This window comes from Lissotriton helveticus, chromosome 9, assembly GCF_964261635.1.
Source record: "Lissotriton helveticus chromosome 9, aLisHel1.1, whole genome shotgun sequence".
NCBI lineage: Eukaryota > Metazoa > Chordata > Amphibia > Caudata > Salamandridae > Lissotriton > Lissotriton helveticus.
The window spans coordinates 75,943,368-75,969,597 of record NC_136070.1 but is presented as its reverse complement, the minus strand read 5'-3'; the positions used below and the strand labels follow the sequence as shown (position 1 = coordinate 75,969,597).

The 26,230-nt window shown below is 41.2% G+C and overlaps 1 protein-coding gene across 1 annotated transcript in view; it reads left to right on the top strand.

Annotated features, from left to right (window-relative positions):
* The window catches only part of SPTB (spectrin beta, erythrocytic), a 271,974-nt gene that overhangs the window by 108,807 nt on the left and 136,937 nt on the right, over positions 1–26,230 (top strand). Inside the window, exons 11-14 of the mRNA XM_078659516.1 lie at positions 3,161–3,463; positions 7,643–7,793; positions 9,459–10,329; positions 21,845–21,982. Coding sequence (XP_078515642.1) covers positions 3,161–3,463; positions 7,643–7,793; positions 9,459–10,329; positions 21,845–21,982 — 1,463 coding nt within the window. The remainder of the gene's footprint in view (positions 1–3,160; positions 3,464–7,642; positions 7,794–9,458; positions 10,330–21,844; positions 21,983–26,230) is intronic.

The following is a 26,230-nucleotide window of genomic DNA, read 5'->3' as shown; positions in this document are numbered from 1 at the left end:
TAACTAGGCAGATAATTTTAAAATTCAAGAGGCTCACAGACACCACAACATCAAGATTAGCACTGTGGATAATCACAGTGAAAGAGTGGATGGCTGCAAACCACCTGAAACTCAACCAGACAAAACCAAAATCCTCACATGTGGAAATTGGACACCTGCACAATAAACATGAACTTGACCTGCAGGACTATGAGACTTTCCACCCCCCCCCCCCCCCACACAAACACAAAAAAAGTCTAGGAGGTATCTTTAGATGTGGATCATACTCTGGAGCCGCTAATATATGCCCTAGTAAAAACATGCTTCACAATGTTACAATGAATCTCCCCCAAACTACACCGCTCATACAGAGTTCAAGCTGTAACTGTGCTAATGCTCTCTCACCTTGACTATGCCAATGGTTCAAAATTCTTTCCTGCATAAGTTACACATTTTCCCAAATTTAGCTAATAAGCAACTTCTACGCCTGTTCCCTTTGAACACAACACTCCAGCCCTCGTGACTATTCAATGGATCCCAGTGTCTCAGCCTTGGTCAATTTCACTTGCGTGGTATATTTCCACACACTCATTAATACATTTTATGTTGTCTGTAAAATGCAAAAGAAATGCCCTAATGTCCAGGGTGATAGAATGTCCTGTCCTCCCTTTGTCTCAGGGTAAGAGGCATGAGTCCTCCTTTATAATAAAAAATTTGCCAAACGCTGCCTATTTGCCTTCACCGTTGACTTGAGCCCTGATTAGTGGCCACCATTATATTATCATTACTAATAATAATGTGAATGGACACATCGGGCCCGATTCACAGAGCTAACTTAAGACAAAATCCTAAACTTACTACCATGTTGGTATTCACAGAAGGCACTTACTAATTTTGGTATTCACAGAAGGCACTTACTCATTTCAGTATTCACAGAAGTTAGGAGTCCTAACTTTAGGACTCCTAAATACCTTCTGTGAATACCAAAAGTCTTAAAGTTAGGATTTTTCTCAGTTTAGGAGTAGCAAAGTTAGGACTTCTAACTTTAGGACTCCCAAATGCCTTCTGTGAATACCGAAAGTCTTAAAGTTAGGATTTTTTTCAATTTAGAAGTAGTAAAGTTAGGACTCCTAAACTGAGAAAAATCCTAACTTTAAGACTTTTGGTATACACAGAAGGCATTTAGGAGTCTTAAAGTTAGGACTCCTAACTTTAGGACTCCTAAACTGAGAAAAATCCTAACTTCAAGACTTTCGGTATTCACAGAAGGCATTTAGGAGTTCTAAAGTTAGGAGTCCTAACTTTAGGACTCCTAAACTGAGAAAAATCCTAACTTCAAGACTTTCTGTATTCACAGAAGGCCTTTAGGAGTCCTAAAGTTAGGAGTCCTAACTTTACTACTACTAAACTGAGAACAATCCTAACTTTAAGACTTTCGCTATTCACAGAAGGCATTTAGGAGTCCTAAAGTTAGGAGTCCTAAACTTCTGTGAATACGGAGGTGAGTGAGTGCCTTCTATGAATACCAAAATGAGTAAGAGCCTTTTGTGAATACCAAAACGGTAGTAAGTTTATGATTTTGTCTTAAGTTAGTTCTGTGAATCGGGCCCATCATACAAGAAATTGTACTTTTTAGTATTTAAGTTTGGTTCATGGCTTAGATAATATTTTACAATGAATTTTAATACACATGCCTGACATAAAAAGAAGAATTGATTTTCCCTGTGTATATACTCGAGAATATGTTGCAATAATTGAATGAAATGTTTTTTGAACAGATTAGACTATTTCTAAATGTCTATTTCTAAATGTTTTCCTTGAGCGATTTTGTATACAATTTTAAACCATATAACTTATTTTAAGAGAAGATGAGTCTGCTAACGTGTATTTAGAAGGGTTTATTAGAGATCAGAGACTCTAGTTTCAAGATGGTTGCCATTTTGCATCCACACGTTACATGATGCCAATCTTGAAAGTATAGAAATTGTTGCCAGTGCCTGCGCAATTTTAAAAGCATCAGCATTGGCAAAGCCAGTAGCAGTGTAAGAAACACCAGGAGAGGGGCGGGGGGGGGGAGAAACACAGGAGGGAAGAGACAGTAGAACACCAAGCCACAGCACAATTGCTGGAGAGCATGGCAATAACACTGCACGGCTATGGGGTGGAACACATTATAAATGGGAGGGGTTGGGTGCGAATGAGAGTGAGTGGGAGCAAGGGAATGAGTGGAGTGCATGCCTGAAAAAAGAAGATAAAGTAGCAGAACATGCACTTCCATAGAGTGCTAAATCACAAATAGCAGGGTAAGAAGAGAAAAATAGCCCCTTACATCAGCAGTGTACGGATATAACATATCCACTTACAAACCAAGATAAATTAGAAATGCGTTGGTGGGTTTAGGGACTCACAAGAATACTGAATCAACTGCAGGGATTTGAATGCAAAAGCAAGCCATTCAGGCATGAGAAAGGGGCTGACCCAAGGCCCTTTCTATGTAGTATTGTATACAGTGATGTTTGCAACAGACACCTGAGAGCACAAAAGAGAAAGCTCTTAAGTTCTTGCACAAGTATAGTAGGTTATTCAGGAAGTGCAGGATGCTCTTAATTTTAAATTAATGTTGGTTAAGAAAACCTTGTCACAATGTCAAATCACATTACCATCACATCAATATCAAATATACAGATCAAATTACTTTAAAAACACTCCTTTTCCGAAGATATAACATGAACAGACTACATCATAGCAATAGAAATAACACTACAGTGTGGCAGGTGTGGTGGGTGCAAATCAGGCAGAATAGAATCCAAAATGTAATTATTCTCTAAATCCAGAGGAATAATTTGAGGAATCTATATAACACCCATATATTTTTGTGCTGGCCAGGTAAAAGATGTTAAGGCGGTTGTGAAGGGAGGGAATGGGGAATTCACCAAGGAATGCGAGTTTGGTGTGCTTGAGCATGTGTGCACAGCTCAGGACCTCGCTGCAACCCATGCGTTAATAAAGTGATATACAGTTATAAGAAGGCCAAGGGACGCATAAGACCTCTGATCCCATAGATATAACTGCCTAGCTAGACATTGGGTTCTAAGACCATGAAGAAGTCATGGCTTAGGGAAAGGTATGATGTCTTGAAACAAACAGTGTGCAACTATTTCTCCTTTTCCCTTTTGTGTAGGACAATTTTGGATATGATTTGCCATCTGTGGAAGCAGCAAAGAAGAAACAGGAAGCCATTGAAACAGACATTGCCGCCTATGGTGAGCGAGTGCAAGCGATTGTGGATGTTGCAGCAGATCTGGAAAGAGAGAGGTATCACGATGTAAAGCGCATCAATGCACGGAAAGATAACATCCTGCGCCTTTGGGAGTACCTGTTGGAGCTGTTGAAGGCACGGCGGGGAAGACTGGAAATCAACTTCACTCTTCAGAGGCTCTTCCAGGAGATGCTGGAAATAATTAACTGGATGGATGAGGTTAAAGTAAGTGAATGAATAATTTTATATAGTGCAGTCCTTTGACATTAATCTCTTGGAAGCCCTTCAAGCTGCGAGGATTGGATTTATACTAGTAGGTTATTCTCTCAACAGATGGTTCCTTGGAACCCAATAACTAGAGGAATCCTTTGAATATGGAGTACTCCCTTGCTGTGGAGTTGCATAGTGTCAGGCTGATCTATTATAAGTGTGGACTGGTGTATGGATGGTGTCTTCAGGCACACCGTTTTGTGTTATTGTATTTTGGGCACTTCTAGAGAAGCCTTTGTTGAGGAACCAGTGGATTGTGAGTTAGATACTTCTAGGATCTAGGAGGGAATGACATACTAGTGCTACACTGACATTACCACTCTGTTATCATCATGAATCTCTTGGAGATGAGAGATGCTATGTTTCAACAGGCTGTAGAAAAGACAAATTGATATTCGTTCCCACGATGAGTGGACTTGCCACTGGCCCATACAACAGAGAAGGGAAAAGTAATGGTAAAATGCATTGAGCAGAGATGCAAGCTGGGCTTTGTGTGTCATTTTTGAATTGATGTTGACTTCTATGTTTTAAACCTTTTTGTTTGGGGGAAGGTTTTGGTTGGTGAAGAAGATTGTTCTATGTAAGGGCTTCTGGTGTGCAGTCTTCACAACTGATATGGGCAAATGGATGTTGTATGGGCTTTTGGCACTATGCTACTCCTAAGTCTAGGTACCAGCAATGCTTAATTAGTTTAAAGCATAGTCAGCAACATAAAACAAAACCATGAAAGAAAATCAACATTTATCTCGTTAAGATGTCCACACCTGATGTTCACTGTAGCTGGTGTTAATTGCAGAAGGCCTCTCTTTTCTACAAGGCAAATATTGTATGGTGCCCATGGTTTCCATTGTCAAACTCAAAGGTTAAGTGGCAGATGGGTTGCTCCTGTTAACCTTAGTTTCAAAGTTTCTGTAAGGTTGCTTAAGGGATATTAACATATCATTCAGAGGTCATCAGTACAATAACACTTTGACAAGCAATATTTTTTCACGTGCACTGAAAAAGACATATTCAGACCACGCTGACCCTTTATTCATCAAGAAATGCATTGGTGGAACAGTATTGCTTAAAGCCAATTACCACAAGATGGAAATCATGATTGTGGGTTGCAACATACTGAAATTGGACCAGAAACAGTATGGGATGCTTCTTTTTAAAGTGGACTCGTTCCCCTTGGTCTCAACATGTAAAACCAAGAGATGTTGCTAGTTCCCGGATCGAGCATTATTGCTGTGGCCTTAGTAAGTAATACCAATTTCAGGGCTCACAGAGGATTTAGTGCACACTTGCCATGCTTAGGAATCACTGGTACTTGCTTTTAGTTGTGTCAAGAAAAAAATAATAGATACTGCATTGTCAAAACTAGATTCTTCTATATTTATGTTTTTCACGTAAATGTTTTTCAAGTGCTTTGTCCTTATCAATCCTGGAAATGTGTCTATTAAAATTGAATGTGCACACTCCTCCAAAATAAGGCCAATTGGTTTTTTAGAATTTAATAAGATAATCATTTTATCCTCCAAGTTCCTAACAGTCAATTCTCTAATACCTTTCCTGGTATGAGCAAGTACTCTATACAGTCCAGCAGATTTTAGGAGAGAATAGCTATTGTAGTAATACTCAGATAAAGAGACACATGCTTTCTCAAATCAACCTTTGTAAACACTTGCATATTTCGTGAGGCAACAACATGGTGTTGAAATGGTTCCAAAGGCAGAGGTCCATCCTCATAAATGACACAGCTAAGTGTCTCCCATGCACTTGGCTTCTTCTCCCTCAGCATGAAGGATATTTACCAAGTTATTCTTGTTGGGATCATCGTAGTTTACATGACAATCCCCCCCCAAAAAAGAGACCTGATGGAAATGTTGTCTGAGGGGCTACCCAAAGTTTTGCAATCTCTATGTGCCATTTATAGTGGAGTCAGATCCGCATAGAGGTTTTCCTAATAATGGAACCTGCAATGACTCTGCCATCAGGAAAGCTGCATTCCCCAAAGCGTAAATGATGTTGGGGAAAAAGAAGCTTGCAGACAGGATACCTGCTGATTTTTGGCAGGTTTCCTGTTACTACTCTCTTCTAAATTGGTTTGATTGTTTCTCTGTAATCCAAAGTTGTTAAATTAGTTGGTTTTGATTAGTGAGTTTGTCTTGTGTTCTCAGAAGAAATACTTACATGCAATAGCCTAGTTTGCAGTGGATACTGGCGCATTTTGACTATGACCAGGGTCGGGGCTTGTGCCAAAAATGGCAGCCCCTTCAAAGGAACTGCAATGTTCCTGGAGCTGGCACTCATACACCTACTCTAACATCTACTGATTTCTGCAAGAGCTTCACCCCCCCCCCGGCATTGGGTTGTATCAATTTTGCTTTGGGAGATGCCAAATAAAGCGTGTCCTTCCAGCACTAGAACAAGCAACTTGTGTGATCTCTCCGCGGCTATGTGGTGCCAGGGACTAGAGTGTCTAATCAGAACTTTAGCCCTGCTACTCACAGTCCACAATGCTCCATCACAAGACATGTTTCTCTGCAAGCAGTTGGTATCACTTTTCTAGGCTCGCCCGGACTCTGTGAAGGAGGATGGCCTACATAGTGCAGCACACCAAACGGAATCACCTCTAGTGCTCTTGCTGCCCCAGAGCATCTACAATAGGAATAACATGTAAACATTCAGGGAATACTGATATACAATTAGTGGAAGGTTAAAGAACTGTGCCCACAATGAACTTTTATTAGTAGGAAGTTGGACCTTTTGGGGCTTATTCACAAAGCAATGTAAGAATATGTAAACTGGTACTCTTGTTGGCCTCTTTCCCCTAGTCATAAATCCTTTTGTGAATCATCCCCCAATATGATGACATCAGCGATCCACCTGGAATAAGTGGTTCTCAGCATCAGAAGCCTCTACCTCGTTAAACCAAAATCTATTAATAACTAGGTCGCATGTTACCAAACAATGATGCTGTGATACAGCCGAACCAGCCTCTACCACCATCTCCTCCAACTTATTGCAATATATGCTCTCCATGGACCACAAGTGCCCTGGGACTGGACATAGCATGTTGGAACATAGTGTATGTCTCCACTTGTTCATCACAATCTACCATATCCATGATGCAGTCTATTACCATGGCCCCCAGGTTTAGTAGATATGAGCCTCCAGCCTGAGTAATGTGAGGATCAGAACCATTGGGTACAGAGTTCTCACACTGCCACAATCCTTGGCTAAATATCTCTGGATGGTACCCTACCCAATGTCCTCTAGGTTCAAAAGGCATGATGAGAAGGTTAGGTAGATGCATGGATGTTGAGTCACCAAAACTATAGGGGTAGTAGAAGACACCGTGCACACTCTTTGAGCATCAATGACTTCAGTTAACCACTTCTCCTGCCCTTAACCACTAAATAACCTTCTGTTTGCTCCTGAAGTGCCAGAGAATGGGAAGACTCTACATACTGCAGGAGGTAGGCAGTACTGTTAGAACTTTCTTCATACCTCTTTAGACAAGAGATAGCAATGTCAAGAGTAGCACACGGCAAGCCAGCAGGCAACCCTTTATTGACATGTGCCTGTCTGTGATCTGCCTCTGCAAGTCTTCCCTGGCCTTTAGGTGCTGCACTGACTGGATCAGTGGTGGCATAGGAGGTAGGGACCATGGGTCTTGCCTTTATTCTCCTGGGAGAATAACTGTCCTTATGTCTAAATCCAATGAGGACAGCTCTTTTCTAGAGCAATGCGGGGCTCTTCCGAATCTTTGACTTGCACAACTGTGGGACTAGGAGGCATAGGTAACCAAGAAGCAAAAGTACCAAAATGAGGGAGGGCATCTGGTGTTTTTTATCTCAATATTGTACTCACAACTCTCAAAGCTAACTTTTATATTCATTCATGGGTAAAGGTTATAGTTCATTAAAATCTACTACTCCAGATTTTGGGTTAATTATAAGTAACAACTCTCACAGGCCTTTAGCAACCAGCTCTGCACGAGTAAAAAATCTCTTTCACCAAGAAAATGGTTTACACCAAGATCTGTGCCATAATTCCTTTTTTCAAATGTTACCCCTCATCATGATATGTAGCCCCTGTCCAGTTATGGTTTCTGACCTGCATCACGTTATCCTTGGGTCTTCACAGGGTCAACTTCTATCTCCAGACATTGGAAAGCACCTGCTGGAGGTGGAGGACCTGCTCCAAAAGCACGCACTGATGGAAGCGGATATCGCAGCCCAGGCAGAGAAAGTGAGATCTGTCAATGCAGCTGCATTGAAGTTTGCGAACGGGGATGGTAAGTGTGACTTTTTATAAACATTCAATGTAATATCTCATTTAGTATTGCTATGATTAGAGACTGGGCCTGTGAGGCAGTCCAACTTCTTAAAAAGCTGGTAGAACATGCTTTCTTGAACAAGGAACATCTTTGTCAGCTTGAATAGATCAAAAACAAAAGAGGAATTTGCTACACAACATAGCTAAGTCTTCGTTTAGCCCCGTGTAACCATGCTCTTTGAAGGAATAAGCAGTCCCATTCCAATGAGTAAAAATCATTGGTAGTATATTTGACTCTTCTTTGCCCACAAAAAAGTTTTGAGTGATCGTAAGTACACAATTCCTGCAGAACATGCTCCTTCCGGTACCCCATTCCATTCCCTATCAGGCCAACACACAAGCTGTGTTAACCAGCTTCCAAAATATGTCAGGCATCAACTGTTGGAAGAAAAAGTGTACACAAGCCTTAATAAAATATCAATAAAGAATTTACTAAGTTTGCCAAGCCAAGTGGCTAGTATGAGCTTCAATATGAAGAACCCGAAAAAAGTAAGTCTTCCCTAGAATTGCAATTCTGACTCTGTGTAAATTATGGTCAGAACAATGTGCACTGTGCATAACCTGTTTGTCGCAAAGTCCCTTTGATACACAAGCCAGGGGTCACACCATGAGGGGCTTAAGGCTTGTTTATATGTGCCTGTAGTGTGTAAAATGAATTAACTTAACCCAATATTCTTCAGAGTTAGTGCTTTATTTTTCGAGAGTGCAGTTAGGAAAACATTTACCGGGTCTATATTTGAAACAGTGCAGCTCAGAAACAGAAGCAGGTAACACCTGTTCAATGTTTCTAAGATGTACTCGCTGAAAAAGAAAACAATCTTTTTTGTGTGAAATACCATCAAATTCCTCACCCAACACATGCAACTTGTCTGAAGTATATAAATTCCACCCAGATTCTTTTTAGTAAAAACATGCATATACTAAGGCTGGGCGGTGAACTCTGCTCCGTTTGTGGAGTTTGCAGAGTTTTTTGCACTCCGAGCCCGCATAGCTTGCGGAGTTTTGAAAAACTCCACTCTGCAGAGCCGAGTTTTTTCCTCGCTTGCACTAGCAAATAAAATCCAACGCTAGACCGCTTCTCAGTGGGATTTCTCAACGCAGACCGTCGCGGATGGTCGCTACTGCTCGCGTTGATAACCTTTCTGTGTGTGTTGAGGAAGCTGCTGCTCGAGTAGAACTTCTAATTGAGCGGCAGAAAGAAGCAGCACCCTCTTGCACTGTGCAAGATGCTGTTCGCACTGATTTTACAGCATGAGACAAACACCTGGAACTAAAAATCTGTTTGAACAACGCAAGTTAACCCACTCCGCCACTCGCGGAACTCCAGGTAGCTTAGCAGAGTTTTTTTTCACTTTGTGGAGGTCAGTCCGCAAACTCTGCCCACACTTAGCATATGCATCAAATGTATGGGAAAACCACATGTTTAAGTACATACATTCTGAATGTTCTGAGCTATGCACTTGTTTGCCTGGAAAAATTTTGAACTGTGCAAACCACTGTAAATTTCCAAATGTGTAGGCAAGTGCCTGTGGATCCTAAGATTTACTGTTTAATTATGTGTAGACTTGTTGCAATAGTAATGTGGAATAAAGCCTGCATTTAAAAAGTCTCTTTTCCATTTTAGGGTATCAGCCATGTGATCCCCAGGTGATCAGGGATCGTGTAAACCACCTCGAACTGTGCTACCAGGAGCTTGGTGCTCTAGCAGCAGAGCGTAAATCGCACCTTGAGCAGTCCAAACGCATGTGGAAGTTCTTCTGGGATATGGAAGAGGTAGAGAGGTGGATCAAAGAAAAGGAACAGATTTATTCCTCCATGGACTTTGGTAGGGACTTAACTAGCATCCTGATCCTACAACGGAAGCACAACACATTTGAAGACGAACTTAAAGGCCTGGAGGCCCACTTGCAGAAAACTGTAAAAGACGGGGACCGCATGATCGCCAGAAGACATTTTGGGACACCAAATATTAGAGCTAGGATTGAAGAAGTCATGCACATGTGGGCTCAGCTGAAAGAACTGGCAGCCTTCCGTGAGAAGAGACTCCGAGATGCGGAAAGCTTCTTCCAGTTTCAGGTTGATGCGGATGAGCTCCTGGTCTGGTTACAAGATACCTATCGAATTATGTCTAGCAGCGACTTGGGCCACGATGAGTATTCTACCCAGGCACTGGTCAAGAAGCACAAAGACCTCATGGGTGAAATTGCAAATAATCAAAAAGTTATTGAGAACTTAATTTCACAAGTTGAAAGCCTTCCCAGGGAATTAAGAGAATTACCAGAAATTGAAAGCAGGCTAAAGAAGCTGAAGGAAGCATTTGCTGAAGTTGCATCGTTAGCAGAGCAACGGAGGCAAAGGTTGCAAGATGCTCTTGCGCTCTACACAATTTTCAGTGAGACTGATGCATGTGAACTGTGGATAAGTGAAAAAGAGAAATGGCTAGAGCAAATGGAAATTCCTGATGAACTGGAGGATCTGGAAGTTATTCAGCATAGGTGAGTATTCAGATCTCTAATTACTGGATATAATATTGATCTGACTAATCTATTCAGATTTCTAATTACTACATTTTATGAATGCGCTTTTTAGTATTTTGATTTCTAATTAGTCATAGTAAAATGCTCTGATTTGCTTAGTATCCTGCGTTCCAATTACTGAACAGTATAATGCATTCAATATTTTAGTATTTAGATCTCTAATTGTTGAATTGTGTAATGTTCTTATTTGTTTAGCATTCAGATTTCTAATCACTGCATGTTATAAAGGTCAGAATTGTTTAGTATTTTAATTTCTAGTAACTGAACAATATGATGTTCTTATACTTTTTGTATTTTATTTTCTAATTAGTGAATGTTATACTTCTTTCATTTCTTTAGTATTCAGTTTTCTAATTTACTGAATGTTATAATGCTAATACATCCTTAGCATTTTTATTGACAATTAATGAGTATTCTAATGCTTTACTTGTGAATTATTCATTTCTAATAAGCTCATATTAAAATTATGTTATTGTTTCTATAGTTTAGTTGTGTCTGAAAAAATATTGGATGGCTTGAAACCAAAAACATGTTAGAGCAAATGGGGCAGCAGTAATACATTTAAAAGCATTTAGAAAGTAATGCACCTTTTCTTATCCTTGCACAGTTTAGAGGCAAGTACCATCTACACACATATCCAAGTGGTTGAGTGCAAACTGGGTTGCCCTACTTAGTAATCTTCAGGTCACCAATTTGAATCCCTGAAAGAGCTACTTAACAATTTCACTCTACAGATTTCGAGTACCACTGACTTTGGTATTACTAACACATTTTAATGAAGCACAATGAGGCAGTATTGTTTCGATGTGTGCTCAAGAAATGAGTCATATGATGTACCTATTTCCTATGTTTGCTACTAGCTAATAAAGACATTTCTTTTTGCTCTCTGTAGGCAAGGCACCCTTTCAGATGTGATTCGTTTTTGCATGGTACTTCCCAGTAGAAAACTCTAACACACAAAATCAATATAAAATTGTGATACTCACAATCAAATACCCAAAATGTTAAATAGAGAACGTAAGGAGAATTAAGGATATGGAGCAACTACACATTTCAAACTCTTTTGGGTTTCAGTCTCAGACAGAAAGGCATTATAGTGCACAGCTGTTGCAGGTTTTATATGGGCTTTATTGCAGCTACTAGTCCCCTTAAACAGGGACATTCCTGTATGTCCCTTAACCACCCACAGCCCCCAGTTTTACTTAGAAACCTGGATGGAGAGCATCACCATAAGACCCCAGATGTAAAAAGTGCCTTGTCAGCTAGGGAAAAGAAATCCTTGTGGTTGCAAAAAAATGGCAGCTGGGTGCCCCAGGCATGACTGCCAATCCCTGTAAGGATAGCTGAGAAACCAGCAATTGTCCATAGTGGACCCATTCTGACACAGATACAGGGTAAGGGCCACAATTCCTTGGCAGGGTCCACAACACTGCCAATGGTGTTATATTGGATTAGGCTGTACAGCCCCAAGATAGAGGACTCTGTGAAACTATCTTCCAGTGCTTGCAGCACTGACCCTTTACTTGCACTAGACCTGAAATCTACTAGCTCTTGTGATGTTTGTGCAACACACTGTTCTGGGGTTAAATCTATGAACTTGTGTATTTATGGAAGTAAAGATGGCCAGGAATCCACTGTGAAGTATCTAATGGTAAGAAAAAAGGAGATAAGGAGGGTCAAAAGGGGTTAGTTTACCGACCCCGACATCTCAATACCCCAACTGAAATATCATAACAACGAAATGAGATGTCTGGTCAAAATAAATATGTGTGCTGTACTGAAAACTAAGGGCACGATGGGATCGTATGGCATCCAAATGAAATAACACAGGGCTGAGAAACTCCCATCAGACCACCCTTATGGCGGAGTCTCGTCATGTGGGATACGAAGAGTAAATCCAAACCTCGCCCAACCCATCAGTTGATGGTGCAGAGATGGATTACTGAAGTGGAACTCTAGCCACAGTGTAGTTCAGATGATGCTGATGGAGTGCAGTGCTGTGAATGTGAGAGTGAAATATAAAATTGACTACTGGGACAAAAAATAAAGTTTAATGAGGATTGTCCTAGTGCCAAAGTTTAAAATAACGCCAAATAGTGTGAAATTATGACTATGTTGTGGCGCTGTGCAATGAGGTCAACATGTTTCAGCCGTATGGAACAACCTGTCCAGCTTTCTTCAGGACCCAGATGGAATAGCTACTGCAAAAACTATATATAAGTGAGTGAAATCATAAGAATTAGAATATTGTGCATTAATGATTCAATTACTCCTACCAGGAACTTGGATCCCCAATGTTAACTGGTGGGATTGAATTAGATGTCCTTTCCTGAAAAAGAGAGGAAAACAGTGCACAAGACATCTAGTATGGTTCTATACAATGATCCCAAAATTACAAAAAGAAAGACAGTACAAACAACACAAAAGTAACGAAGAGAAGTCTCTTCGTTTAACAGAAGGCTCAAGTCCTTCTGATATCTAATATTATTCAGATAGTAATTTTATTAATGTAGTACTCACCCAGCATTGTGTGGGAAAATACCTCACCTCACCCAGCAACCGCTCGGGAGAATGAGGCCCCGCTCTGTTATATAGAAATGAGAAATTAAGGCCACAGTCAATATTGCATTTGCTGTGTCCAACTGTATTATGCAATCATTTCTATGTTATTTGTAATAAATAAAAGAGGAACCCAGATGCTACAAAAAGACTCTCCCCCCATGGACCAAGAGGCTGTGACCCCACTAGGGGCATGTGACAATTCTCATGAAGCCATGTCAGGTAAAAAACAGAGGTAAAGAATAATAATAAATAGTCCCCGATCTTAATGTTAGTCAAGACAATGGAGGATTGTTCAAAAATTGGTCAATATAAGGGGCTCAAGGGTCTCTAGGTGCCGATCCTGCTCCTTGAGAGAAACTGAAGAGCCTACCTGACCGTCTGTAACCCTCTCCGACGTCCGATTGGAAGGGGAGGTACCGGAAAAAAGCATCAGCGCGCTTTTTATAGCGTGCTTGATTGGAAAATGAACTCAATAATGCTCTTAATTGTTAACAGATGCCGGCCGCCTAATGATAGCTGCGGTTGTGTAGAGGACCGGCCGCTATTCTGTTCGCGCATGCGTGGTCTCCAATTCTTACGGCGCATGCTTAAGAGTGTGTTTAATTTAAACCGCGCATGCGCGAAAGTATAGTAAACTCAGCTCGCGTATTGCAGAGGCGCATGCGCATGAAAAAGTACACACCTCTCGTGCTTGCATGCGCTCTAAGGATTGCTTTGCTGAACCCTTGATTTAATAAAGCCGAGGCACGTTATGTATCAAGCAGATCAGCCTGTTGATAAGCCTGATTTAGTTGTAAATGTCTCGATGTTAAGTATTATTAGGAGACCACAGGACACAACAAAGCGACAGGTCAACACAACATTGCTTCGTGTACTACAGCTCAACCCGCGTGTAACCCTATATTACACATCATGCCTCAAGATACCTTAATGAAGACAGATGTAAAATGGTGTCCTGCCCATAGTGGGCTAATGGATGGACTAATGCTCTAGAATTACAGGCAGGCATAATTTACCAGATATAAATGTAACTGTACAGTTCAAAACATGAATGACATAATGATTATCTGGCAGACATAAATGGTGTCTGGCAGAAAAAGTTACCATCATGTCAATCAGAGAATGATGATGTAACACAAAAGCACATATATAGGTCGAATGTGACTTACAATGATGTCCAAGGTATGTCATCATTCAATCCCTTACTGTTATTTTTAAGCTTAAAAATCCATTTCTGTTCCTTCACAAATAGGAATCTAGACACATCGCTGATGTGAGGTGGAATGTAGGGGTGTTCAAGGATCACCCACCTCATGTCTTCAGCCGTATGTTTCTGGGACAGAAAAGGATTAGTCAATCTTGTAGATTGCTTGTGACATCGAATGGTGCTTTTGTGTTCACTAATCCTTATTTTGATTTTACGGGTGGTGTATCCAATATATCTAAGTGAGCAAGGGCAGGTGATCATGTAAATGACTCTCTCTGAGTTGGAATTTGTATGGTTTTTAAGAAGCCAAGTTTTTTCTATACCCAAGTCCACTCTGTCTGTTTTGTACGTCTGTGGACAGGCACTACAAGAGCCACAGGAGTAGTGGCCCTGTATCGGGGGCAGATTCCAAAGTGTGGTAGTCCTGTCCATAATTTGCGCTCTTGGTCTTGTATGGACCAGGATATCCCGTAGGTTTGGTGCTCTTATGAAGGAAAATAGAGGAAGTGGAACGTTGGTATCCGCTATGTTCAATATCTTCCAATGTCTTCGTACTGTTTTTTGGATCTTGTTAGAGAGCACACTGAAAGTACTAACGAAAGTAAGCCTACCCAATGGGGGTTTATCAGGTCGCCTATCCAGAAGCGCCTCCCGGTTGTTATTGGATGCGTGTTTCCGTGCTTTTTTGACAAGGTGTTTCGGATAATGTCGTTCCTGTAGCTGTGAAGAAACCTTGGTCGCATGTTTCTCAAACAGCTCTCTGGAGGAGCAATTCATTCTAAGCCGGATGAACTGACACACAGGAAGATTCTCACACAATGCTCGTGGGTGATGACTGTTAAACACAAGTAGAGAGTTTCTTGCCATTGGTTTTGTGTAAAGTTCACATTGTAATCTACCTTCTTCTGGAAAGATTAAAACATCCAGGAAGGGAAGTTGCTCATGACTGAACTCAACGGTGAACTTCAGATAGTGATTCTGATCATTGAGCCACCTATGGAATGATTGGATCTCTGAAGGGGAGCCTCGCCAAACCAGGAAGATGTCATCAATGTACCTCTTCCATAGCAACACCTGGTGGAAATAAGGGTTGCTATGGTTGAGAACATGCTCCTGTTCAAATTGATGGACATAAAGGTTGGCGAGGCTCGGGCCAAAAATACTCCCCATAGATGTCTCGGAGATTTGGAGAAAAAACTGATCCTCAAATTTAAAGAAGTTTTCCATCATGGCTAGTTTCACACATTCCATAATGAAATTGACAGGAGTGATGTTGTCCAGATCACGCGAGGATAGGAGATGTCGAATGGTTTCAAGGGTCTTCTCCTGCGGGATACAGGTGTAAAGGGATTCCACGTCGAAACTGACCAGCAGGTCAGTCTCGACGTTGAACTCCACGTCAGGTAGGAGTCTAAGGACATCTGTTGTATCCTGTAAATAGGTGGGCATTTCTTTGACGAGGGGTCTGAGAAAGAAGTCCACAAATGTAGAGAGTGGTTCCAAAAGGGAACCAATCCCTGAGATGATAGGGCGTCCCGGTGGTGGTCTAGTGGCTGTATGTATCTTGAGACAGTAGAAGCCAGGAGTGACCGGGTTTGGTGTCACCAAAAATCTAGCCTCATGAGGTGTTATCCATCCTTCTGTACTGCCCTCCTCTACCAAAGCCTGAATTTCAGTCAGCAATCGTGGTGTCGGATCGTTGGACAACCGACGATAGGCTTGGGGATTGTTCAATTGTCTAAGGCATTCTTCACGATACATGACCATATCCAAAATCACTGTTGCACCTCCCTTATCCGCCGGTTTTATAATTATAGATGGATCCTTGGATAGACTCTGGAGTGCATTCCTTTCTCTGATAGAGAGGTTTTGGAAACTTTGGCAGTTGGTATCTTGTAGGGCCATGATGTCATGTGTAACCGCTTGCTCAAAAGTGATCACTTGCGATGGAACCTGATGACTCAGAGGAGTAAATGTGGATTTTGGACGTAGCCCTGTGTTAGTAGGGCTCTCGTCCAATGTCTTATCGTCTTGGTCCTTGTTCTCAAAGAAGAAATGAAGACGTACCTTCCTGAAGAATTTTTCAAGCTCAAGTCTTGTTTCAAAGTGGTCACCTTTATTTGTAGGGACAAAACCTAGTCCTTTTTCTAGAAAAAGACGGATCTGAAAAGAATTGAGGGTGTTGTGGGTACGGGTGCAATTGTTGTGCAAAGGGTGGTGGCTGAAAACCCCAAGGTACTGGGGGCCACCATGGGCCAGGATTGTGGTAGTTGCCCCCAGGACCAAGACGATAAGACATTGGACGAGAGCCCTACTAACACAGGGCTACGTCCAAAATCCACATTTACTCCTCTGAGTCATCAGGTTCCATCGCAAGTGATCACTTTTGAGCAAGCGGTTACACATGACATCATGGCCCTACAAGATACCAACTGCCAAAGTTTCCAAAACCTCTCTATCAGAGAAAGGAATGCCCTCCAGAGTCTATCCAAGGATCCATCTATAATTAAAAAACCGGCGGATAAGGGAGGTGCAACAGTGATTTTGGATATGGTCATGTATCGTGAAGAATGCCTTAGACAATTGAACAATCCCCAAGCCTATCGTCGGTTGTATAACGATCCGACACCACGATTGCTGACTGAAATTCAGGCTTTGGTAGAGGAGGGCAGTACAGAAGGATGGATAACACCTCATGAGGCTAGATTTTTGGTGACACCAAACCCGGTCACTCCTGGCTTCTACTGTCTCCCCAAGATACATAAAGCCACTAGACCACCACCGGGACGCCCTATCATCTCAGAGATTGGTTCCCTTTTGGAACCACTCTCTACATTTGTGGACTTCTTTCTCAGACCCCTCGTCAAAGAAAAGCCCACCTATCGAAAGGATACAACAGATGTCCTTAGACTCCTACCTGACGTGGAGTTCAATGTCGAGACTGACCTGCTGGTCAGTTTTGACGTGGAATCCCTTTACACCTGTATCCCGCAGGAGGAGACCCTTGAAACCATTCGACATCTCCTATCCTCGCGTGATCTGGACAGCATCACTCCTGTCAATTTGATTATGGAATGTGCGAAACTAGCCATGATGGAAAACTTCTTTAAATTTGAGGATCAGTTTTTTCTCCAAATCTCCGGGTCATCTATGGGGAGTATTTTTGCCCCGAGCCTCGCCAACCTTTATGTCCATCAATTTGAACAGGAGCATGTACTCAACCATAGCAACCCTTATTTCCACCAGGTGTTGCTATGGAAGAGATACATTGATGACATCTTCCTGGTTTGGCGATGCTCCCCTTCAGAGATCCAATCATTCCATAGGTGGCTCAATGATCAGAATCAATATCTGAAGTTCACCGTTGAGTTCAGTCATGAGCAACTTCCCTTCCTGGATGTTTTAATCTTTCCAGAAGAAGGTAGATTACAATGTGAACTTTACACAAAACCAATGGCAAGAAACTCTCTACTTGTGTTTAACAGTCATCACCCACGAGCATTGCGTGAGAATCTTCCCGTGTGTCAGTTCCTCCGGCTTAGAAGGAATTGCTCCTCCAGAGAGCTGTTTGAGAAACATGCGACCAAGCTTTCTTCACAGCTACAGGAACGACATTATCCGAAACACCTTGTCAAAAAAGCACGGAAAGGCGCATCCAATAACAACCGGGAGGCGCTTCTGGATAGGCGACCTGATAAACCACCATTGGGTAGGATTACTTTCGTTAGTACTTTCAGTGTGCTCTCTAACAAGATCCAAAAAACAGTACGAAGACATTGGAAGATATTGAATATAGCGGATACCAACGTTCCACTTCCTCTATTTTCCATCAAAAGAGCACCAAACCTACGGGATATCCTGGTCCATACAAGACCAAGAGCGCAAATTATGGACAGGACTACCACACTTTGGAATCTGCCCCCGATACAGGGCCACTACCCCTGTGGCTCTTGTCGTGCCTGTCCGCAGACGTACAAAACAGACAGAGTGGACTTGGGTATAGAAAAAACTTGGCTTCTTAAAAACCATACAAATTGCAACTCAGAGAGAGTCATTTACATGATCACCTGCCCTTGCTCACTTAGATATATTGGATACACCACCCGTAAAATCAAAATAAGGATTGGTGAACACAAAAGCACCATTCGATGTCACAAGCAATCTACAAGATTGACTAATCATTTTCTGTCCCAGAAACATACGGCTGAAGACATGAGGTGGGTGATCCTTGAACACCCCTACATTCCACCTCACATCAGCGATGTGTCTAGATTCCTATTTGTGAAGGAACAGAAATGGATTTTTAAGCTTAAAAGTGACAGTAAGGGATTGAATGATGACATACCTTGGACATCATTGTAAGTCACATTCGACCTATATATGTGCTTTTGTGTTACATCATCATTCTCTGATTGACATGATGGTAACTTTTTCTGCCAGACACCATTTATGTCTGCCAGATAATCATTATGTCATTCATGTTTTGTACTGTACAGTTACATTTATACCTGGTAAATTACGCCTGCCTGTAATTCTAGAGCATTAGTCCATCCATTAGCCCACTATGGGCAGGACACCATTTTACATCTGTCTTCATTAAGGTATCTTGAGGCATGATGTGTAATATAGGGTTACACGCGGGTTGAGCTGTAGTACACGAAGCAATGTTGTGTTGACCTGTCGCTTTGTTGTGTCCTGTGGTCTCCTAATAATACTTAACATCGAGACATTTACAACTAAATCAGGCTTATCTACAGGCTGATCTGCTTGATACATAACGTGCCTCGGCTTTATTAAATCAAGGGTTCAGCAAAGCAATCCTTAGAGCGCATGCAAGCACGAGAGGTGTGTACTTTTTCATGCGCGTGCGCCTCTGCAATACGCGAGCTGAGTTTACTATACTTTCGCGCATGCGCGATTTAAATTAAACACACTCTTAAGCATGCGCCGTCAGAATTGGAGACCACGCATGCGCGAACAGAATAGCGGCCGGTCCTCTACACAACTGCAGCTATCATTAGGCGGCCGGCATCTGTTAACAATTAAGAGCATTATTGAGTTCGTTTTCCAGTCAAGCACGCTATAAAAAGCGCGCTGACGCTTTTTTGCGGTACCTCCCCTTCCACTCGGACGTCGGAGAGGGGTACCGACGGTCAGGTAGGCTCTTCATTTTCTCTCAAGGAGCAGGATCGGCACCTAGAGACCCTTGAGCCCCTTATATTGACCAATTTTTGAACAATCCTCCATTGTCTTGACTAACATTAGGATCAGGGACTCTTTATTATTATTCTTTACCTCTGTTTTTTACCTGACATGGCTTCATGAGAATTGTCACATGCCCCTAGTGGGGTCACAGCCTCTTGGTCCATGGGGGAAGAGTCTTTTTGTAGCATCTGGGTTCCTCTTTTATTTATTACAAATAACATAGAAATGATTGCATTATACAGTTGGACACAGCAAATGCAATATTGACTGTGGCCTTAATTTCTCATTTCTATATAACAGAGCGGGGCCTCATTCTCCCGAGCGGTTGCCGGGTGAAGTGAGGTATCTTCCCACACAATGCTGGGTGAGTACTACATTAATAAAATTACTATCTGAATAAGATTAGATATCAGAAGGACTTGAGCCTTCTGTTAAACGAAGAGACTTCTCTTCGTTACTTTTGTGTTGTCTGTACTGTCTTTCTTTTTGTCATTTTGGGATCATTGTATAGAACCATACTAGATTTCTTGTGCACTGTTTTCCTCTCTTTTTCAGGAAAGGACATCTAATTCAATCCCACCAGTTAACATTGGGGATCCAAGTTCCTGGTAGGAGTAATTGAATCATTAATGCACAATATTCGAATTCTTATGATTTCACTCACTTATATATAATTTTTGCAGTAGCTATTCCATCTGGGTCCTGAAGAAAGCCGGACAGGTTGTTCCATACGGCTGAAACATGTTGACCTCATTGCACAGCGCCACAACATAGTCATAATTTCACACTATTTGGCGTTATTTTAAACTTTGGCACTAGGACAATCCTCATTAAACTTTATTTCTTTGTCCCAGTAGTCAATTTTATATTTCACTCTCATATTCACAGCACTGCACTCCATCAGCATCATCTAAACTACACTGTGGCTGGAGTTCCACCTCAGTAATCCATCTCTGCACCATCAACTGATGGGTTGGGCGAGGTTTGCATCTAATGGCAATCCATTACAATTTCCTAAGTTTAATGGGTTTGGAGTGGTTGGGATACTTGTAATTATATAATTTTATCCAGAACAATTCACTGGACCAATTCAACCAACTGCCAAGTGCCTGTGGACTTTAAGAACTACCTACAATAATGAAGCCAGTGTGAGTGGCTGTGAAAATTAAATAGAGGTCATTGATTACAAAAACAATCAATCCGATCTTGCAGAATCATTAGGTCCTTAGTTAAGTTTGGGGCTGTTCAATAACCTATACTGCAAATATTTTGGTCCCTATTCACAAAGATGTTTTTGGCCGTAAACATAAGTTTACTGATGAAAATACCTAATGTACGCCTGTATGGATCTCACAAAGGGATTCTTGGCAGGTCTATTTGAATCTACTACTGTTGATTTCTCCACCACAATTCCTCCCCAGGAGCACAGAAATCTGCAGTAGTAATTCCCACTGAAGGGGTAGGAAGTAGGTATTCCAAGCCATGGTTTACTTAGAAGTTCGGTTCCCCTTCCTAACCTGCTCTCCCACCTCTTTCCACCTGCAAATAATGAGAGATTTTCTTCATCTAAGGGCTGGAGTAACTCGCGTTTCCAGGATGGAAAGTGGAAGCTATCACTCCCATACTTACTGGTGGTGCTGGGGAAGGGCTTTCACCATAGGGGTAAAGTGTGTCTTTTCAAAGAAGACTCCATTTCTCCTGGGCGGACTTCTATGCTTTATAAAACTCCATATAGTAGGAACAGGTTTTTATGGGAATAAACATAGGACATTCCCAGTAGTGCTCCTAGAAACATCCACTGAGCGCAGCTTTGTAGGCATCCCAATTGGAAAATTAGTGAAAAGGGGAAAACATTAAAATAAGTTCAGGCAGAGATGTAAATCTCTGCCCATATTTTTACTTTTGTTTTTTACCTAAAAGGGTCTCTTTGTGAATTGAGAGGGGCGGGTCTTGTTTTCCTCCATTGGTTTGGAGAAGTCCTGAACTACAGAGAACTAATGGCAAAATTAACTGAATTATTTATTTAAAATGACATATATATACAGTGCCTGTGGGAAGGGAGTGATGGCATCATGCAACAGGAATAGAAGGTTGGTCTCTTATGACAGTAAGGCACCATACATCATACGTGGCTCTGTTGATACGTTCTGATATGTAATGGTAAGTTACATTATGTTATGCGTTACTTATAGTTTGTACTGATGCGGAAGATTCATGGTGCTGCATGACCACAACACTCATAAATTGTTAGAACAACTAAAATTACAAACGTAAAACCAGGTTTTTAAGTGTGTAAAGCCAGGTGTTCTGCTGTTTCCTAAAACTGAATAATGAGGGTTGAGCACCCAGTGTCCCACTATTTTGTTCGCTAAGCCTGCCACTGAGAAAGACCTATTTCCAAAGGGGGGCTTAGGTGTAGTAGTAATGTGCAGAGGTTGAAACTTATGGGCAGCTTATGGTTTAACAGAGGTCATTACAATGCTGTGAATGTATTTGTAGGTTTGAAATCTTGGATCAAGAGATGAACACTTTGGCCTCTCGGATCGACGGTGTCAATCAAGCTTCCCAACATCTAATAGAGACCGGACATCCAGGCAGCCTCGAAGTAAAACAGTGCCAAGACCACCTGAACAACAGGTAACTTTGTTTAAGATCTGATAGGGTAGCATTGTGGGCTAATGAACCTGCTGCAGAAAAATGTGAGTAATGAGATCTGAATTTGTGTGTTTTTTAATAAATCACTTATGCCGCTAAGTGGCTGCTTTCGCTTCAAAAGAATCCGGTGAGACGTCAAACAGTGTCCTTAAAGTAGTTGAGGGGCTGGGTATGTAAAGGCTAAATAGAAGAGGTGGGTCTTCAATGCTCTTCTGAGCTTTGACAAGCCTGGATCAAGACAGAGAGGAGGGGAAATTATTACATAAGGAGGAGTGTAGGAAGTAACTCAATAGCCCCCAGACTTTTTGTACTGGACCTTTGGGCCAGTTTTACTAAACGTTTACGTCTAGACTGCGATACTATTTTTGGCGTAGCCTAGCTCAAAATCTATTTGGGTACTCACAAAGCCACTCAAAACTAAATTTGTGAGGCTTTGCATGACAGTGTATGAAAAAATAAAAGTAGCACAAGGCGGTGCATAGCACAGCCTTGATTCACCCTACGTCAGGGAGGCGTAACATGGGTGGAGAATGGGAGTTCCCATGTATCCACCCATGTATTTTGATACATAGCATATTCAGTCTGCACACCAGGGTTTGCAGCAAAATGGTGTACTCTTCTAGGCTAGTGTAAGGAGAAATATATTTACTTCTCCTGGGTATTTACTCTCTCCATGTGTGCTGCATTATGCAGCACACAGACAAAGAGGGATACCCCTCCAAGGAAGATACCCCAAGGGCCGGACTTGGAACCCAAAGCAGCCCTGACAATTTTGCTAGACCAGCCTCCACCCACCCCCAGTGTCAAGAGCACACCATCAGACTATGCCCAACACTGCGGGAGCGAGGATTACCCCATTCATCCTTCCAATACCCCTGCAACATTCAGTGAGAGAGCAACACAGTGAACAAATTACTGGGGCACCGGGAGAGGGTGGGAAAAAGGTATGTGGAAAACACAAGGGTAAGAAGAGCAAACAAAATCTCCTCAGGTAACTTCCTTCTTCCCTATTCAATATACCATAGAGCGTGGACAGCACCTGCATAGGAAGACAAACAATGGTGGGGGTATGAGCAAGTGTGAGGCACTGCTGTTTTTGTTACTGGAGGCCGATATTGCAGCAACGGTGTAAAACCGCCCACCAGTACATAACCGGCCCTGACTGCTGCAGAACCAGTCCCCGCACTTCCTGCCTCCTGGGGAAACGACCGATGCCGCTACAGCCAGTGGGCCCTGGATACCCCTTTCTGCACAAGAACTGTCCTGCCCATATTGCAGGCACCCTTGCATCATGGCGGACGGGTGCCTACGTTGGTGCTTGGTAGCCACAAGTGCACCAATGCAGGGAGAAAGCTGAACAGCACCATACCTTTGTAAATATGGCACAGTCCAACTCTTTCCCAGTCATGCAGTGCAGCAACTTGCCTTGCTGTGCTGCACTGCATTAGCTGTGTGTAAAGCTGAGCCTTTATTTGTAACCAGGATCTGGACAGTTGAATGATGCAACTTTGGAATGGCCAGTGATGGGTACATTTATAAGGCCTTCTGGATCTATCTACTCTTATGAGGTCTGGTGCAGAACTCTGTGTATATCCTGAAGATCGCAGGGTCAAATCCCCAGCAGTGGTCACTCTCCCTTAGATTCTTTCAAGGCCAATACAATGAGTACAGCGAGTTGGAGGAAAGTGGTATCTATTAATCAAACCAATTTAATTCCTAAACAGTCAATGCCATACTACCATAGTATCATATGGTTTCGTTTTGTATCACCTTAACCATTTTTAAACCATAGATCAACCATACCTCCAGCCGTAAACACATGGAGGCTGTTTAGCACAAAATGGTTCCCAGGGCCAATAGTTCGCACCAGAAAGGGATTGCCCTTGCAATTAGATTCTGTTTGTTGGACAGTTAAGAAGACACTAGTCTTTGAATGGTATGGTGGAAAGAAGTTTGGTGCTCAATACCTACTGTGCTCCACCTAGGAACTCATAAAGAGTGAAACTCATGTGTATGGGGCTTAGAAAAATAAAATGAAATATTTGAAAGAAATCGCCAGATTTAATGCTTTGTCCATTGGAAGAACTGCAACTTTGCAAAGATGGACCATATTCACTAGCTTGCACTGTGAGGAGTACAGAGTCTAGTTTCACTTGAAGGCTACGGGTGAGTGCCAGTCTTGTTCTATATCGATACATGTATGCATGTATATATATATATATATATATATATATATATATATATATATATATATATATATATATATATATTCACTGCAAAAACCATAGGTTTCAGGAGTTATATAGTTAGGAATCAGCATTTAAAAAACCTTTGAAATTCACTGAAAAAACCATAGGTTTCAGGCCTTATATAGTTAGGAATTAGCATTTAAAAAAACCTTTGAAATTCACTGAAAAAACCCAAGGTTTCAGGAGTTATATAGTTAGGAATTCGTTTTTAAAAAACCTTTGAAATTCACTCAAAAAACTATAAGTTTTAGTGGTGTTATAGTTAGCTGGACATTTTACTCATACAAAACCAATGAAATTGCTCCTATATAGTTAGTTGTACTAACTAGATTTCGCGCACCCGCAATCCACTGCTGATGATGTCACATATTAGATCATTCATGACATGGTCAGTGACATCACTGATGACATCTCAAATGACATCACTGATGACATCATCCAGTGAATGTGGTTTGCTTCGTTATTTAAATATGCATTATATATATAGCAATTTACATTGAAGAATGAGTGGATATATATAAATAAATATTTGGATGGAGGATTTAGTAGCAGTGTAATTGACTGTTTACTTGACCAATTTATAATGTCTCACTAAATATAGTGGATAGTGACTAAACTGTGTGAATATCTGTATCACTTTGTCAGTTGTTGTGTAAACTGATTCTACAGTTGGTTACTAGCTATGTGAAAGTCTATATTCGTTTTTGATTAGTTAACTGAGTATTTGTATGGGAGTGTGAAAGTGTGTGTGGTTCGGTGGGGGGTGTGTGACTGTCCAAAGATGTGTCAATAGTTCATTCAGTAGATCTATGAAGTTAAAACTACATGTTCTAACAGTTTGGGTGAGGGAATCTCTTTATGGGTGTGGTGATGAGCAAATATATTTCTCAAAGGTACAGGTCCAACAAACTAGAAAAATAAAAGGCAGTGTATGTGTCAGTTGTTGTATATAAATATGTATACATAAGACACAATGATTGTGTGAGTGACTGTATGGATAACTGTATACTTGTAATAATGATTTTATAATTCACTAAGTATGACTTACTATCTAAATGAATAGAAGAAGTGGTGTTTGTATAAGTGTTTTGCTAAGTAAATATGTAAGTATGATCCATTGTTTGCATAAGTGAGTAGGATGACTTCATATGTGAATAGGATGCGTGCTGTTGTTTAATGTCGATATAGATGTATAAGTATTTTTGATAGTGTTCTATTGTTCATTGACAGCATGTATGAGTGAATCCATAGGTAAGTGTTTAGATGTGTGTATACATCTATGAATCACTGAGTGGATTTTTAGATACTTGTATTGCTGTGACAATGGATTTATATATGATACTCTGTATTTTACAAACAGTGATGAAAAATTGTAATAGTGTATGAAAAGGTGTATGTGATTGTCACGTGGATGATGTCATCAGTGATGTCATCAGTGATGTCATTTGAGATGTCATCAGTGATGTCACTGACCATGTCATGAATGATCTAATATGTGACATCATCAGCAGTGGATTGCGGGTGCGCGAAATATAGTTAGTACAACTAACTATATAGGAGCAATTTCATTGGTTTTGTATGAGTAAAATGTCCAGCTAACTATAACACCACTAAAACTTATAGTTTTTTGAGTGAATTTCAAAGGTTTTTTAAAAACGAATTCCTAACTATATAACTCCTGAAACCTTGGGTTTTTTCAGTGAATTTCAAAGGTTTTTTTAAATGCTAATTCCTAACTATAAAAGGCCTGAAACCTATGGTTTTTTCAGTGAATTTCAAAGGTTTTTTTAAATGCTGATTCCTAACTATATAAGGCCTGAAACCTATGGTTTTTTCAGTGAATTTCAAAGTTTTTTTAAATGCTAATTCCTAACTATATAAGGCCTGAAACCTATGGTTTTTTCAGTGAATTTCAAAGGTTTTTTAAATGCTAATTCCTAACTATATAAGGCCTGAAACCTATGGTTTTTTCAGTGTTTTT